This window comes from Haliotis cracherodii, unplaced genomic scaffold, assembly GCF_022045235.1.
Source record: "Haliotis cracherodii isolate W230 unplaced genomic scaffold, xgHalCrac1.p SCAF_3, whole genome shotgun sequence".
In the NCBI taxonomy this organism is placed as follows: domain Eukaryota; kingdom Metazoa; phylum Mollusca; class Gastropoda; order Lepetellida; family Haliotidae; genus Haliotis; species Haliotis cracherodii.
The window spans coordinates 73,724,571-73,742,847 of record NW_027266286.1 but is presented as its reverse complement, the minus strand read 5'-3'; the positions used below and the strand labels follow the sequence as shown (position 1 = coordinate 73,742,847).

Genomic DNA, 18,277 nt, shown 5'->3' with positions numbered 1-18,277 from the left:
AACACGGGAAATCTTCAACTACGAGCTCGACTTTTTATGGCATATTGTTATGGGAGAAAAAGGATTAACCACTGTGTTCGGTTGTTACCAAAAAATCTACACACTCGTGTAGCCTCGTTCTAATCGTGACAGATTAATCACTCGTGTGTAGATTTTTCGGTAACAACCGAACACAGTGGTTAATCCTCTATGTAACTTGTAAGGTTATTAAATTACGTCAGTGATGTTGAAACATGCCCAATATATTTCAAGAAGTATTCAAACCTACAGTAATAAACACATCATGTCAACATGATAGAACTATAAACTGTTTTGGTATTTATTGAATTATTAACATGTAATTTGTGTACCCCTCTGACAAGTGTCTTGACATACGTTTGTACGATTCCGACTGTATCATCAGCATGTGCTTATGAATCACCATCAAACAATGATGATACCACGTGTTCGCAAAACACAAAACGTATCCTGCCCACCAGTAGCAACCGTCACACAAGCAAAAAACATAAGTAATGCTACTTCACCCACACATCGCTACAGATTACCAAATATTCTGCTGAAAGTATTTTGACGTCAGATGCCCCAGTTTCTAACAATCCTGTCAGACAAGCCCTGATGTGGGTCGACATGATAACGCCAGATAACGTGGATAGCAACGGTAGCTCGCAAGAAGGGTTTATCTGGCGCTGGGTTATTGTGAAATATTCCAAGTATAACCAAATATATACGGGCGACAGAAGCTGAGCAAGTAAATCATTCCCCCAACTGTAAGGAGCCCACGGGACACATAACGGAGACCCCACAGTCCCACGATGTTCGTTCGAAGTCGACACAGTGTTGCCAATGGGATAATCTCGGCTCTTGTTCTTGGATGCGGTGAGTGGAATATCGATCTCTGGTCAAGTGAAAACCTCAAAGAAATACTTAATTACTGCTAACAATTTACAAAAATTCAACCCTTATAAGAGCAGTATAAATATCTTTGAAATTCTGAATGTAATAGAAATGGCTGTGAAATATTCATTTTCCTTCACTATAGTAACGTATGAACACGTGATACCTTTGGAAACTCCACAACAATAATTGATATATATGAAGTCACAACACTTATTTGTTTCCTCCGAATTCTATATATCTAAAACATCACCTCCGAGGGATGAACTCCGCCAGCCACATTTCTAGGCATTAAACGACACCATATCAACATGTTTTATCTTCGTAAGTTTACAAACAAACAAACAAACAGTCGACATGTGCAATTCTGGTCAACCGAAGTATGACGTATCTGTTAATACGTCTGTTTGATTGTTTGTTGTTTAACGCCGCACACAGCAATATTCCACCTATATTACAACGATCTGCATATAATCGAGTCTGGACCAAACAACCCAGTGATTGACATCATGAGCATCGATCCACTCAATTGGAATACGATGACATGCACCAACAAAGTCAGCAAGCCTGACCACCCGATCCCGTTAGTCGTCTCTTACGAGTTAACATGTGCTAACATTGGTCTACTAAGGTTATGACAATGGTATTAATTATATGAACAATTTCGGGTTACAAAATGCTGATCCTGTATCCGACTATGACGTCATATCTCACACTCCGGCGCAGTTTCTGCCACAGGCTAATTTGCATATCACGTGACCCGACTTATCAGAACAGACTGACTTGATGTAAGCCTTTCGGTGCGCTTTACAGTGCGATTTCCATAGTTATATCGATATATTACTACAACTGCGATAGGGGGGGACATGGCAATTCACGTATATCTGTATCCATCGCTGCCTCTACGTTGGGCTTCGATGACAGCACGTGGAGCTAAACAACAAATGTAAACCACCTAAAAGTTGTTTTCACGTTTTAGGATATTTTCTCAATGAAAGTTAATCATTCTATGACATATATTTATTTAAATGTGCAGTCTCGTCAAACATAAATTAGATGAAAAACATATGCAACGTCTTGAATGTACTGTGTAAGATGTGACCAATCGTCATGTAGTATATGTCAGGGGTGCTATTCTGGTCGCGGGGAACTCTGGGTAGGAGGGTGCTAATCATATCTTTTGCGTCACGATGAGTGGTGTGACGTCACAGTGGTGACGCCCGGTTTGGAACCGAACCTCGCAATGCTTACTTAATTATATGGAGGGGGGAAACTAAGATTACTACCTCTGCTACACTCGTTCAACGCGACTAAAGTATAATTAGGATCTAGAACGTCATGTTTTGTTAACATGTATCATCGGTGTTTCCTTATTCGATATCGACAACCCAATCAAAATATGGACCCAATCATGATCAATGCCGCTTTATTCAATATCTGCGATGACACTAAAGAGTTTAATTTTATCACTTTAGAATGGAGATAAACAATGTTTTCAATGTTTGTCTCCTAATTAATTTTTAGAATGTTTATTTTCATGGCCTTATTGATAACAGTGTTCATGACAGGTATTCTCTAGACTTGCTAGGTTTATCGCTGATTGTATACGTGTATTATACATAACCTTTCTGTAAACGATAAGAAATTTATCTCATCCACCTTTGCCGTTCTCGTGAAGCTGACGCGGCTCAATATAACTTGATTACTGTTCACACTGTGTTACAACAATTCCACTACCCTCGCTTCTGATAACTAGGCAGAACAGAACAGAACAGAACTTTATTACGCTCAGGCCGAGATCCTCGGCATATGAGGTACAAAATGACAGCAGAATACACATTATAATAGCGGATATGTGGTGAGCCGGAAGATTTTACAATTTGCATTACATATTTACAGAATTTCCTAAGGTTTTTTAATACAGATATCTCTGTACAAGTGAAACGTCTTTGAAATTTAATCATATTAGGTCTTTTAGAATATGTAGGTGGGATATACAAAATTCTTTCTTTAGTAAAATATTGACATTTAAAAATATAGTGAAATTCATCTCCAATATCATCAATAAAACACAGTTTACATTTTCTTTCACAAATAGGTATCCCATTCCATCTTCCTTTTTCAACTGGTAAGTGGTGGCATGAAGTACGAAATAAAAGTAGAGGGATAGCTGTTTTTAGGGGTAGGGACGTCAGATAATTTTCTAATTCAAATTGTGGTTTCAAGAGAGAATAGACTACACTTTTTTTTGAATTTTCCACCTCAGAGCTCCAGGTTTGTTTAGCATGATCAGTTAAAATAGAGTGAGCTGTTGCTTTGAGCCAGGAAGATGAAACAGGAGACTGTGACAACCATACATAACTTAAACCAATATTGTTTAGAACATTTTGAATACATGAAATCCAGTTATAATTGTAAACACCTGTATTATGGATGTTATATACAATAGAGTAAATGATTGAAGATATTTTGCTGGATTTATCTGTAAGTAATTTCGACCAAAAGGTTAACATACGGGTTTTAACATCAACAGATAACGGAACTCTACCTAGTTCACCGTAAAGCATGCATAAAGGGGTACTCTTTTAAACAGGTAATAATTTTCTCATGAAACAAATATGTACATTTTCAATTTGTTTTAGATTAACAAAACCCCATAATTCACAATCATATAATAAGATTGGTTTTACCATTGTGTCAAAAAGATATAATTGGCATTGAATTGATAAATTAAGGTTTCGGCTTTTACGTAGTACGAAATACATGGATTTTGTAGCCTGTTGACATAGATTAGCAATGGATGCTTTAAAAGAACACTTTTTATCAAATATAACACCAAGATATTTGTATTCAGTGACATATTCTAAGGGAACACCATGGAGATAAATATTTTTACTCATATCATTTTTTTACCACCAAATATTAGAATTTTAGTTTTATCAATATTGATAGTTAATTTCCGAATTTTGCAATATGATTCAAAATGCTTGATAGCTTTTTGGAGATTCGTTTTTGAGGAAGCGAGAAGGACAGTGTCATCGGCATATAAAAAGGCAAACAATTTAATAGATAAATCTAGCATGGAATGTGTTATTTCTGAGTTAATTAACAGACCTGGAGAGTCTTTGGACATTAAGAATGTTTCCAAGTCATTTAGAAACAAAGAAAATTGAACAGGTGATAAGTTTTCTCCTTGTCTAACGCCTACAAGGCAAGGGATTCAATGCTATGTACCTTTACACACGATCTTATACCACTATACATGGATTTCAAAATTCTGAAACATTTGCCATCTATACCTTGGCTGAACAGTTTACTCCACAAAGCAGTCCTTCTTACATTATCGAAAGCCTTTTTAAAACCAATAAAACAACAAAATAATTTCTTTTTTCTTGATTTAAATAAATCTACAAGGCATTTAAGGGTGAATATGTGATCAGTTGTAGAATATTTTTTACGGAAACCAGTCTGCGCTTCGGATAAAATATTTTGGCCTTCTATAAAATTTTGGATTCTATTACTAATAATGCTTGTAAAGAGTTTGCCAAAACAACTTAAAAGACTGATTGGTCTATAATTTTCTGGATCATATTTGTCACCTTTACCTTTATAAATAGGAAGAATTATACCACTGAGCCACTGCTCTGGATAAACACCATCATCTAAAATTTAATAACCTTACATATACAGGTAGCATAATGACTTGAGTGGTTTTAATATATTCATTAATAATTTTATCAGGGCCACATGCTTTATTATTTTTCAAATTTGCTGTGGCAATCACAATTTCATCACGTGAAATGGCACCATTCAAAACAGAGTTACAATCTTTAATGTTTATATCAAATTGATCAGTGAGATCATCAGACTCTTCATCAGGTGCATCATTTAATTTCTGAAAATATGTAAAAACTTCCTCGAGTGGTGGTAAATCTTTATCTTTATTACCATTCCGCAACAGTTTCCAAAATAATTTAGAGTCCTCTTTACGTAATTTAAATAATTTGTCCTGTATGTCAGATCTATGAAGGTTATGATATTTTGCCAAAGTGTTTTTGTAAGCCTTGCTAGCATTGATTAGCCTTCTTTTGTTTTGGACACTTTTATGTTTTTGAAATATTGATTTAGCCTGATGATATTTACCTCTACTGATCTTACAATCACAACCAAACCAAGGCTTTTTCTGTCGCCTTTTATGTTCAAACATAGCATTGGTAGGTTGTCTAAAACCAAACACAGATTTGGCACTTTCAATAAATACATTGTTAATATTGTTTACTAGATTGTTTAGAGCTTCTTGGTCCTCGGTTGCACAGTTATCAATGTCCGAAACAATGTTATCGATTTCACCCTGGCGAGAATGAATTTCATCATGAAATTGAGAAGCATGTCGTTTGTCCCAGCGTCGGTAGGTGCACGTGGAGTCCGTGCTGCTGTCAGCTTCTGTCCTTGATTGACAGTTCATTTTGACGTCACACATGTTGATACTCAATGTCAAAGCACAATGGGCATCAGACAGAATAGGGTCAAAATCTAGGACACTAAAATCACATATTCTTTCAGTAAATTCAATGAACAAATACTATAATCAACTAAGCTACAACCTTTACAAGTTGCTTTACCAATGTGTTTGTCATCACCAAAACGACCATTTATGATAAACAGATGATTATTTCTACAAATATCAATCAATCTGTAGCCATGGATGTTTGCCCTACCCACATCTGATGAGTGTCTACTGATGTCTATTCCAAGTGAAGAGAACAAAGATAGTACACCAGTTTCATCAAAAACATCATCAGGAATTCCAATGTAATCACAAACCGTCTGTGACATTTCAATAAAATCTAATACAGTTCTTGTTCTAGCATTGAAGTCTCCCAGCTGTACAATTTCACAGTCATTTGCATATTTATTTAAATCACTATCAATGTCAACAAATAAGGAGATATTGAAATATGGGGAATTTTGTGGGGGAATATATACTGCTCCAATAAGCAAGTCTTTATCTGTTTGAGTATATATCTTTTGAAACTTTTATCCAAAGGACACACTCTGTATTAGTGTGTATACATTTTCTATATTTATTCAAGAATTTCTTAGCTAAAATTGCAATACCTCCTGATCTGACTCTAGAGTCTCTGTTTCTAACATACACATCATAGCCAGGTATATCGATAGTATCAACATCATCCAGTTTAGTCTCTGCGAGTAAGATAAAGTCATAGTTGTTGATATAGGTATGAAAATCAGGATTTATGAGTTTGCTTAAGAGTCCACAGACATTAATGAAGAAGAATGTTAGGGTATTCATGTTTGTACAACTTCCTTGACTTCCCTAGTCAAAGGTTTGTCTGTCAGAATTGTACCTGGCTTACTTCTCTGGTCTCTTGTGGGTAGGTGAGGGATGAGGGGGGCTCTCTGTCAGAGTGCAGGGCGGGGAAGTCCACATTAGGGTCTATGTCAGGGGTTGAGTCAGGGTAGATTCTCTTCCCATCAATGTACAGTCTATCTCTGACAAATGAAGTTTTGTGGCCATTACTCTTAGCTTGTTTATATCTGTGCCACGGCTGTTTTCCCCTTTGTTGTATTTCATAAGGGAAATGTTCATTTATCCCCACTGATGAGCCCTTAAGTTTGTCACCTTGACTTTTAACAACGTCCCTGTCCCTCTTGGATGTGAAGGCAACTAGAATAGGTCTAGGTTTAGTTTGATCACTCCTCTTCTTTCCCAACCTGTGTACTTTTTCAAATTCAATGGACTTTGCTATTTTCAAATTGTTTTCTATCACTTCTACATTCTCCTCCTCTGTCTCATCAATCCCGGTGAAAATAAGATTATTTTCCAGACTTTTACACTGAACTGTAAGTAACTGTTCCTTCAGCTCATAATTCTGGTCGCTTACCTGATGTAGTCTACCATGTAGATAGTCTAGCTCATCATGGCATTCATCTTGTTTACCCTCTAGTCTGTCTATTACACAGACATTCTCTTCTCCTGTAGATTTAGTCTTATCTACTTTCATGGAAAGTTTGGTCAGGGCTGTTTCCATATTTGACACTGTATGCACAGTATGTTGTACAGACTGGTTGAGGGTAAGTATGTTAATATCTATGTTTTTAACTCTTTCTTGAATTTTATTACTCTGCTCGGATCTTTTATCTATGACAGACACTTTAGCTTCAATATCCGAGGTTCTAGATGCAATCCCATGCGTAATCTGTGAAAGGTTCTTTATTTCTGAGATCAGGTGACTGGCCCAGGCCGGGGGATGATTGCCTTCAAGGAGGGGTAACGAGGCAGAGTTTTGTGACGATACCTATATTGCTTGTTGTTGTTCTGAGTGAAGTTGTTGCTGTAGCTGTCGGTGGTGTTGCTGTAGATATTGTAGATCAGGCTGATAGTCGCGATATCTGTCACTCGGGTTGTAGTCACTGTGGGTCGCCGACGCCATTGTCTGTTGTGAGAGCTGTGCAGTGGGTGTAGTCAGTAAACATCGAGGAAATCCAGATATCGGGGGTAGATAAACACAGTAGAGTCTTCTGGATGCATTTGCGATACTTATACTGTGTTTTTTGAGCAATCGCAGGGTTCTGGTTCTGGTTCTGATAACAAAAATTATTCAGGAGCGTTTTTCACCCTACTCACTATCCGCCATCTTGCCATTTCAGACAACAATCAACCAATAAACAACAACATCAACAACAGTGCCTTAGGTTTGGTACCTCCCAATATGTTCCATTTCATCATGATAAAAAAGTTAGTCACTTATAAGGTTACCACGTTGAAAATGGAAACGATCGTTAACAAAAACAACAAAATGTATTCTCTCATCACTCAGCCTAACAATGCAAATAAAACAATCAAGTGTGCTATTAAAGTATTACACATGGTGGGTGGAGGACCAGGGGCACTAAGAGTTGACAGGTGTCATCAACTGGTCAAGTAACATCACAGTTTGTATATTCACGTTGATTGGACAGTCTAGACTGGCGCCAACTAATGATGGCGGCGTCTTCAGAACAGAACAGAACAGAACTTTATTTCTCCCAGGTTAAGGCTTACGTGGATAACGGTAAATTTTGTTTTAGTGATAGCACATTTTTAATACGATCTAATATACTTTCCTTGATTGATTATATGACTTCGGTCTTAGATCCGGATGTATCTGAATATGCTCAGTAAATACACAGGATTTATTGTTATACTATTAGGATTAATAGATACAATTGAGTATTTATACCCTTGATCATTAAGTTAGTCACTACTTTTATTTTCACATGTTTGATTTGTATGATTTGGGTTATGAGTTATTGACAAAATAAGAAATCATTCCGTGTATATGTGTATTATATATTGTACCCCAATACGTAATTAAATTGTGTATAGATAAGGACACTAGGTTAATTACTGTAACTGATTATTTGATAAACATATTCACCTTTAGTCGCGTAATATGTCACGGAAGTAAAGCTCATTCATAACAACTAATTGTCCCATTTATTTGGCTTCTATCTTTTATATGAAACAAATGCTATAACATGGGGTGATAAACTTCATTGGCAATAGACGTAGCATATAATTGTCCGCATGAACAGTCTACTCTGTTCCAGATATGTTTATTCATTTTTTCAGCATTTAAATCGTTGCATTCCTGGCTCAATGATTCATTTGACGAAATCTTGTTCCCTGTTTTGAATTACCGTCAGATAGTTCCAGACCAATTATACAATTTCCCGCCCTATGTGTTGCGCAAAATTCCGAGATAATTCGAAGTTCATATTCTTGTACGAACACTTATCAAAATTCATTTATACCTAGTACTATTATGTAAATATGTATATTAGTTCAAATTATAATAATGAGGCCCTTTATTCTCGAAACGGCCTTTGTTCTACGACAACCGTAAGTCGATATGGGAAAACAAAATATTTGTTTAATTGTTCAAAGTTCATAGTCAATGTCATATGATTATAGACAAGGAAGATAAGAAATTAAATATAAAGAGTAGCCACTTTAAATGAAAGAAATTCATTTAGTTAAATTTGCTCATGATTTGGTCTTTTCTTGGTAAATAGTGCCAAAATACTCTTCATTATTTACTTTCATGTCATTACTAATCTCACATAAGGTCAAACGTTGTACAATGTTTAACAGATATGATTATGACATGTTGTATCCAAATATATCCAAACAAATCCAAACAAATCCAAGCTTGGAAATATGACCTTGATAAATTTTGGAATGGTCATATTTCCATTTGGAATGGTGGTATTTCCAAGTTTTGGATTGTTTGGAATGAATGATATTTTGTCCAGTGTTGATTGTTTGTTGTTTAACGCCACACTCAGCAATATTCCACCTATATTACAACGATCTGCATATAATCGAGTCTGGACCAAACAACCCAGTGATTGACATCATGAGCATCGATCCACTCAATTGGAGTACGATGACATGCACCAACCAAGTCAGCAAGCCTGACCACCCGATCCCGTTAGTCGTCTCTTACGAGTTAACATGTGCTAACATTGGTCTACTAAGGTTATGACAATGGTATTAATTATATGAACAATTTCGGGTTACAAAAGGCTGATCCTGTATCCGACTATGACGTCATATCTCACACTCCGGCGCAGTTTCTGCCACAGGCTAATTTGCATATCACGTGACCCGACTTATCAGAACAGACTGACTTGATGTAAGCCTTTCGGTGCGCTTTACAGTGCGATTTCCATAGTTATATCGATATATTACTACAACTGCGATAGGGGGGGACATGGCAATTCACGTATATCTTTATCCATCGCTGCCTCTACGTTGGGCTTCGATGACAGCACGTGGAGCTAAACAACAAATGTAAACCACCTAAAAGTTGTTTTCACGTTTTAGGATATTTCCTCAATGAAAGTTAATCATTCTATGACATATATTTATTTAAATGTGCAGTCTCGTCAAACATAAATTAGATGAAAAACATATGCAACATCTTGAATGTACTGTGTAAGATGTGACCAATCGTCATGTAGTATATGTCAGGGGTGCTATTCTGGTCGCGGGGAACTCTGGGTAGGAGAGTGCTAATCATATCTTTTGCGTCACGATGAGTGGTGTGACGTCACAGTGGTGACGCCCGGTTTGGAACCGAACCTCGCAATGCTTACTTAATTATATGAAGGGGGGAAACTAAGATTACTACCTCTGCTACACTCGTTCAACGCGACTAAAGTATAATTAGGATCTAGAACGTCATGTTTTGTTAACATGTATCATCGGTGTTTCCTTATTCGATATCGACAACCCAATCAAAATATGGACCCAGTCATGATCAATGCCGCTTTATTCAATATCTGCGATGACACTAAAGAGTTTAATTTTATCACTTTAGAATGGAGATAAACAATGTTTTCAATGTTTGTCTCCTAATTAATTTTTAGAATGTTTATTTTCATGGCCTTATTGATAACAGTGTTTCATGACAGGTATTCTCTAGACTTGCTAGGTTTATCGCTGATTGTATACGTGTATTATACATAACCTTTCTGTAAACGATAAGAAATTTATCTCATCGAACCTTTGCCGTTCTCGTGACGCTGACGCGGCTCAAAATAAATTGATGACTGTTCACACTGTGTTACAACAATTCCACTACCCTCGCTTCTGATAACTAGGCAGCTTGCCATTTTAAACAACATTCAACCAATTAACAACAACATCAACAACAGTGCCTTAGGTTTGGTACCTCCCAATATGTTGACTGACATTGGAAAAGTACCCGGGTATGCTGCCAGGAGTTTATGTGCAGTGTGTTGAGAAGACCGGCAACACTGCAGAGTCCTTCTTTAGATGAAGTCTGCCGGCCTGAAAAGTGAAACAGAGGGCTTTCTGTTTGCTGCTCAGGGCCAGTCACTTCCCATTCGAAACCGTCAATGTGTGATTTTGCATCCAAATGTAGATACGAAATGTAGATTATGTAAAGAATTTAATGAGACTGTCCAACACATTGGCAGTGGATGCCCAGCTTTGGCACAAACCCAGTATCTAAAGCGACATGATGGAGTGACTCGATCATTTTATTACCGCCTACTCGATGTTTGTTGTTTTGACGCAGATGTCCATCCATGGTACGACCCGGAATATGTAAAGGGCGTCATGGAAAATGATGACTACAAAGTTCTTTGAAATAAGCCGTCAGACCTATCCAGGCTATCTTGTCCTTTTTGATAAATCCAATGAAATCATTAATATCATTGAATTTTCTCTCCCTTTTGACACTAATGTGATTGACAAGGTTCCGGAAAACTGTTTCTTTTGTGACAGTATTATCCCCTTGTTGTCAACACCTTACCTATGTTATCCCACTCTTATATGCAATAATTATTGTTGTTAGTGTTAATCCTCTACTGTTAATCCTCTACCTACTATATATATTCTGTACTAAGTCCCTCATTCAGTCTTGCTTGACAACGGTATAAGGATCTATACGGAAACGTAGCTTTTTACAGTATTAAAGAAGTTTGTTATCCATAAGAATTGTGTCTACCTTGTCTACGTTGTTCGGGAAAAACATGGTAAATATCTCACAGACCTCGCTTTCCGTAAAAGGCGACTATGCTTGCCGTAAGAGGCGACTAACGGGATCTGGTGGTCAGACTCGTTGCCTGGGTCGATGCACATGATGTCAATCACTGGATTGTCTGTTTCAGACTCGATTATTTACAAACCGCCGTCATATAGCTGTAATAATGCTGAGTGCGGCGTTAAAAAACAAATATATAAAACATAGCAGGGTGTTGTGTTGGCAATTCTTCACATTCTCCGAAAAGTTCTGGGAGGGTTTGACTAGGCAGCGCTTCCTGGGAGAAGTCCCATTCGCTGTCTGGGCTGTGTGTAGAGGGGGCAAGGGCCCTGAGCTGATGATGAGCCTAACCAGCCTGACTGAGCCAGGATCACCCAAACCCTCTTTGCTTCATTTTTATTTTAATCTGTAAATAATAATGATATTGACAACAACAACAACCCTACTACTACTACTACTACTACTATTACTACTACTACTACTACTACTACTACTACTATTACTACTACTTTTGTTATTACTACTTCTAATCAATCCAAACTTCAAGGTTCAAGGCTGCACAGGTCAGAGGTAATGCTTCAAGGGCATGACATTATTATACATATATTTTAGTTGCATTTCAAGCTTCCTCGGGAATATACATACAACACCAGTTCATCCTACCAGGTACCCATTCACAGCATGTCTGTCAAATGGCAATTACATATATATTCTTTTTCCCTTTCAGGCATAGCGCTCAGTGTTCTGATTGGTGTGTTGTTCAAGAGGGAGATGGACATCTATAACAGCATACTAAGTCAGATGGATATGAGCTACGCCAGACCTGGTTTCGGCTCGACACCAGTGTGGCTTCTCGGCTTCGCAGTGAGTCTCAACTCCCAGTTATCTCTCTAAACAAAATACCCTCTTAACGAAATGAAATAAAAATGTTCAAATGCCCGACGTATCAGTGACTATACGTGTTAGAATTTATCGTCAGCAACTCATGCTTGTCGTTAGAGGCAACTGACGGAATACGGTAGTCAGTCTGGCTGACTTGGTTGATACAAGTCTTCAATTGCCTAGATCAACGCTCATGATGTCAATCACATGATTGTCTGGTCCTGACTCAATTCTTTACAGTGCAACGTTGAATAACAAACAAACAAACAAAACTCGCATTACAACAGTCGTTGCATTCCCTACAACATGTATCGGTAGGGAGAACGAACCTGTACGTACATGTCAAAAGGACAAAGTATTGCACGGGCCACTTTTCGCCACAGGATCTGAATACTTTATGAAATTAGCAAATCTTTTAGGAATCGTTATGGAAGTTATCAGGTGTGTATATGAATGAGAACCAGAATTTGTTCACTTCACCACTTTCGTCTCAGAGATTGATTTAAGAGGTTTCCAGGAAGCAATATATTAATATTGCAGCTTGAGCAAACATAAACAACACAAAATCTTTTGCAGTACATTGTCCCTGGTCTGCTTGGAGCCATTTCCGGATGCGCCAGATTCAAATGTTTGGTAAGTGATTTAGGTCAAGGGATGAAAACTCTGTTTGTCCATTATGACAACACTTTCAGATAGTTTGGCATAAACGCTTAGCAGTTGAGAAATTCAGGAAACGATGTTTGCAAACTTAATTACCCAGCACAGAGTAAACAGTTACCTTCCCCAGTGGAAAGATCGCCTGCCGTGCACAGCCTTCTTCATACACGATCCTTGTCCTTGTGATAGCATCCATTGGCATCTTGATGACATACTTCATAAATCCATATCCTGGAGTAAATCCACATATTTTGTTCAGTGGGAGGGACATATGCGTGTGCCAGTAATCGCTCGTATCAAAACCCGAAACACTGCGATATGTTGAGTGCTGCATGTAACATATCCTTGCAGCCAGCAATTCTACAATTGACTTGCCTTTATATGTATTTGTGACGAGTGCCACCGGTTGGACAGGATACGCTCACCTGGTGTCAACACTATTTGATTGCGATTCATACACTCAGGCTCATAAAAAAGTCAGAATCGTACTGCTTATTTCGAGGCTATGGAATGGTTTTGTCGCTTCTATTCAATTTCAAGCATTGGTTGGATTCGCACAAAATTCATGCACGTAGTAGGGCTCATTTGACTTTCGTGAGTGGTGCATTGTCTCCTTCCATTGGCTGTCTCGAAACAGACACACGTTATCACTCCACGGCTGAGCGTATGTATTTGCAGCTTATACATAAAGTCATCTTCCCTAGGCAAGGGAGTTTACTGACTTAAAAGTCCAGTTTCCACCCTTGCCGAACTAGGCTGGAATGTCTTGGCTCGATTGTAGCGCAAGCAGTAGCTATTACGAGTTATGTCCCTTTTATGTCCTTCCTATTGACCAATCAGATTCCACCTATCACATGGCTTGCGTTTGCTTCAAACAGGATGGTGGCGCCCAGTCGAGACGATCTGTTTATCAAAATCTATATTGTTATAATCTAAAGGTTATAAAAGCACCTTGATTTAAAAAATGAAAAGGTTTTGAAAAAATCCGTCGATGCCCATATGCTTTGCATATACTGCAATCGACCTAAATCTGCACGACTGTTTACGACTCGAGTGTCGATTTCGTAACGCGATTTTGATTGGACTATGCATATGACTCCTTAATTGTAGCCTCGTTCGGCAAGGGTGGAAACTGAACTTTTATAAGATGACATAACGTGTAAAGTACTGGCGATGGGTAATGCTGGATTAGAGTGGATACTGCAGAGTTATGAAACACGTCACCCACACCTAGTACAGTGGACACTGTTCTTCTCCTCAGTACATCGTACACATGGTGTTTTCTATCCTCACCCTCCTCGTCATGGGCATCTTCGTCATCCTTGGTATCATTGCCATTGGGGCCCTGGTGACCACGCCTCCAAGTTCCTGTATTACAGAAGGCAATCTCTGCACTTGTACCAGGTAGGTAGAGTTGTGTCATGGTGGTGTCTGTCTGTCTGTTACGCTGCAATCCAGCTATATGACGGCGTCTGTATGTATGTATGTATGTATGTATGTATGTATGTATGTATGTATGTATGTGTGTGTGCGTGTGCGTGTGCGTGTGTGTGTGTGTGTATGTATGTATGTATGCAGGTAGGTAGGCAGGCAGGTAGGTAGGTAGGTACATGTAGATCATCATATCATGAACACACAATGCCATTTATAAAGTGATCTAATGTAACGGATGTTATATTTGGGATAACACTTTCTCAGTAAAGTACGGATTCCAGTACTTTTATCGGTTGAGTCCCATCTGGGATTCGAACTCACACTTCCAGTGTGGGGCAACTAATCGCGATCATACAAAGTCAGCGATCTATCTCACTCCGCCCGCGAGGCTTCCACAAAACTGAAAGTCCGACAAGCCCCTCTCATGGCCATTTTAGAGACCGGGATCCGTCTTAGCGCAAACGGGCATACCAAAAATAATTGTCAACTCGTTGCGTAATCGTTCACATATATTTCCCCATATATTATAGATATTTCAGATGCAATTTAAAGCACATCGGGACATTCGGAATTATACAGTATGATTGAACACATTAAACTGTGTCTTGGGTATATTTTTAGATGCAAGACATAAGTAAAATCAAAAATTATTTCTGAGGGATTCTTTGACGAAGAACTTGAAATCATACGCGCATTCTGATTGGTTTGTCTTATTTTCGCACATAACATTCAACGATAGGGGGACGAGTCATCTTGCAGGTTACGGAAAGGGGCGAGTGGTGACGAATGTCACAGAAAGGATGTGACGTACGAATGTACACATTTCTGAATGAGAAGTCAGTAGATACATGTTTTTTCTCATCTACAGCACGTTTCACTCATTGGATAAAACGATTAGCGCATTTATCCATAAAGAGTGAACTACGGTTATAACGAACTAAAATTAATTTTAGTTCGTTATAACCGTAGTTCGTTATAGGAACATATATAGCCTATATGCAGGAAATAGACGGGACCCAAAAACAGTTCGCTATATCCGTCAATTCGGTATAAGCGGTTTCGTTATAAACGTATGTTTACAGCGGACAAGTGTAACAGGGTGAACATTGTGAAATGTTTTTATTTCCTTTCTTGTCAGTAATAATGATTTATTTCATTTATAAAACTGTTTTGCTTTGCTTACTTCAGTGGATCCTCGAATACAATCACGTTCGACTGTGACTATGTCACAAGCGTGGCCGGTTTAGGGGTGGGCGCTGTTGTGATGATCGTCCTTGGCTGGATCTTCACCCTCGTCAGCACCATCTTGTCTGGCATCCTCGCCTGCAGAAGCGAGGTAATAATTTGTTTGTTTGTTTGTTCTTTAACGCCACACTCAGCAATATTCCAGCTATATTATGGCGGTCTGTAAATAATCGAGTCTGGACCAGACAATCCAGTGATTGACATCATGCGCATCGATCCACGCAATAACGATACAATGACATCAACCAAGTCAGTGAGCCTGACCAGCCGATCCCGTTAGTCGCCTTTTACGGCAAGCATGGGTTGCTGAAGACCTATTGTGACCCGGATGTTCACGGGTGTGCGAGGTAATGAACTACAGTCACACTGGAATAGATGTCCCACTGGTCCATGCCAAGAGGAAGCAATGTTTATGTATAAATGTTCTGGCGAAAGGTAGGAGACAAGGACACGAGGTATTCGTGTAACCGCTTCTGTCAATCAAGTGATTGCATCATGAACACCTACCCATGCAATTGGGATACGATGGCATGCATCAACCTAGTCACCGAGGAAGACCACCCGTTCCATTTTGTCGAAGTTTACGACAAAGGTATTTTTGCCTGGATTGCCCCTGGTTTCCAAAATAGTCTTTCATGTTACACCCACGTGGTAAAACTATGCACGTTACAATGTGATAGGTTGAAAAGTATTGTTAACTTTTCTGAACTTCTCACTGCTTGTGAACTCATTCATTTTCTTCTCAGTCCAATTTTTACAAACAAAACTCCTATTAACCAGAACGATTTCGCTTTGAGTTGACACCTACAGTGACGCCATACTGTGCATCGTGTCACGTCAACATTGCATCCATGACTACTGTCACACACGGACTGTAATATTTAAGAACCCGTATGGCGCCATAATTTCCGAATGATATTTTAAATGTATCGAATGCTCAGTTGCAATGTGAATGTGAAAACCTATGGCGATACAAGCATGACTCTTAACATGAATATTCCTATTGTATGTATACTGAAAATAATATGTTAAGTACCTTAAAATCCACGATGGCTGCCAAATTGTGCGTACACCTGTAATAACTCTTCGATTTCAGATTCCCCAGGCAGTTGTCATGCATGCCATGCCCACACAGGCCTACGCGGTAAACAACCAAGGCTACAGCGTAAAGTACTGATGTCCCTGTCATCTGTCTCTCACACAGCATCACCGTTAACCGACCGCTAACACCCTAAGGAGCCTGTAAATTATGGATCTGTAAATAAATCAAAACTGTATAAAATGCCAACTGATTAATATCAGCATCGGTTTTGAGAAGTCGCCTCAAGGAATAACATTCCGATTTTATATTTAGTCCAAAGGGTAGTTTTCTTATTCGATATTACCAAAGAAAACCAATATCATTTTAAAAAGACAACTTGAATTTACTGAATCTTAACAAAAGTTTTATTGTATATAGTAGATTGTCCCCAAATGAGAACTACAAGGCTTTTGCTTATTTCAAAGAGATACTAAAGGAATTGTTCAACCTTCTTCAGTTGTATTATTAGAAAGTTAAAAGTATATAAATACTAACAGGCCATATAACAATACCTTCAACAATTGTTCCTTTTAGACATGCAGCGGGTTCTGTGCCCCTTAATATAACAGCTGTTGAGACAGACCTATTTTATGATCATGAATATTCTCACTGACGTTTAAGTTGCGGATATACATAGTCTAGCTTTAAAATCGTTTCCACATGTAAAGAGTAAATATATATATATAAATTAATATTACATCAAACCCGATCATCATGAACACGTGTCCCCAAATATCAAATGACGCCCCCTCTTTCATTAAACCGATTTTCACTTTTCCGGGTTTTTTTCGATATGAGGGAATAAAATATTACTTTAACAGTTATGCGTTGTTTGGTACCGGAGGGGCAGGGCACGCTGACATTTTCGCGAACACATAATATCGTCACTACTTTATAGTGATTTATAAACACATGCTCATGATCTAGTCTTGAGTCGCACAATGAACTCAGCTTTTAGCATATATTTCTGAAGGAAATTACTTTTGTCGCTTGTATAACACTTTCAGCTTTGAATATTTATGCACTGAACAACTTTTAACACGCTATTGTCAAGAATCATTTGGCATTAATAACATGCTTCTCTTACATTCCACACGAGTCATTTCATTATTTGTTTTTGACAATTATTTTGTTGATACAATGTTTGATTGTAAACATATCATTAAAATTTTATATACATAAAATCTGCGTGCTTGTATTTCGTTGAATCTGTCCTCTTTTATAGTTGCATGTATTTGCGCATTGCGCAATATCGTCCTGTAATTCAGATTTTAGGAACCACCAACAATATCATTTTCCTCCTCGTTGCAAACCGTGGACGGGGCAACTCATGGTGCCAATGGCTCAACTTGTGGCTGTCCAGACACAAAGTACTTCTTCCAACCTCTTGGTCATATCATCACTAGGGGCGGTCGGATAGCCTAGTGGTTAAAGCGTTCTCTCGTCACGCCGAAGACCCGGGTTCGATTACCGACATGGGTACAATGTGTGAAGCCCATTTCTG

The 18,277-nt window shown here is 38.3% G+C and overlaps 1 protein-coding gene across 1 annotated transcript; it reads left to right on the top strand.

Annotated features, from left to right (window-relative positions):
• The first annotated feature begins 651 nt into the window (after positions 1-651).
• On the top strand, positions 652-17,583 carry LOC139474944 (uncharacterized). The gene is made up of 6 exons (XM_071258137.1): positions 652-876; positions 12,202-12,338; positions 12,933-12,989; positions 14,275-14,417; positions 15,636-15,783; positions 16,789-17,583. Exons 1-6 carry the CDS (start codon positions 813-815, stop codon positions 16,867-16,869), a joined length of 630 nt encoding a protein of 209 aa, XP_071114238.1. The 5' UTR covers positions 652-812; the 3' UTR covers positions 16,870-17,583.
• Positions 17,584-18,277: the final 694 nt, after the last annotated feature.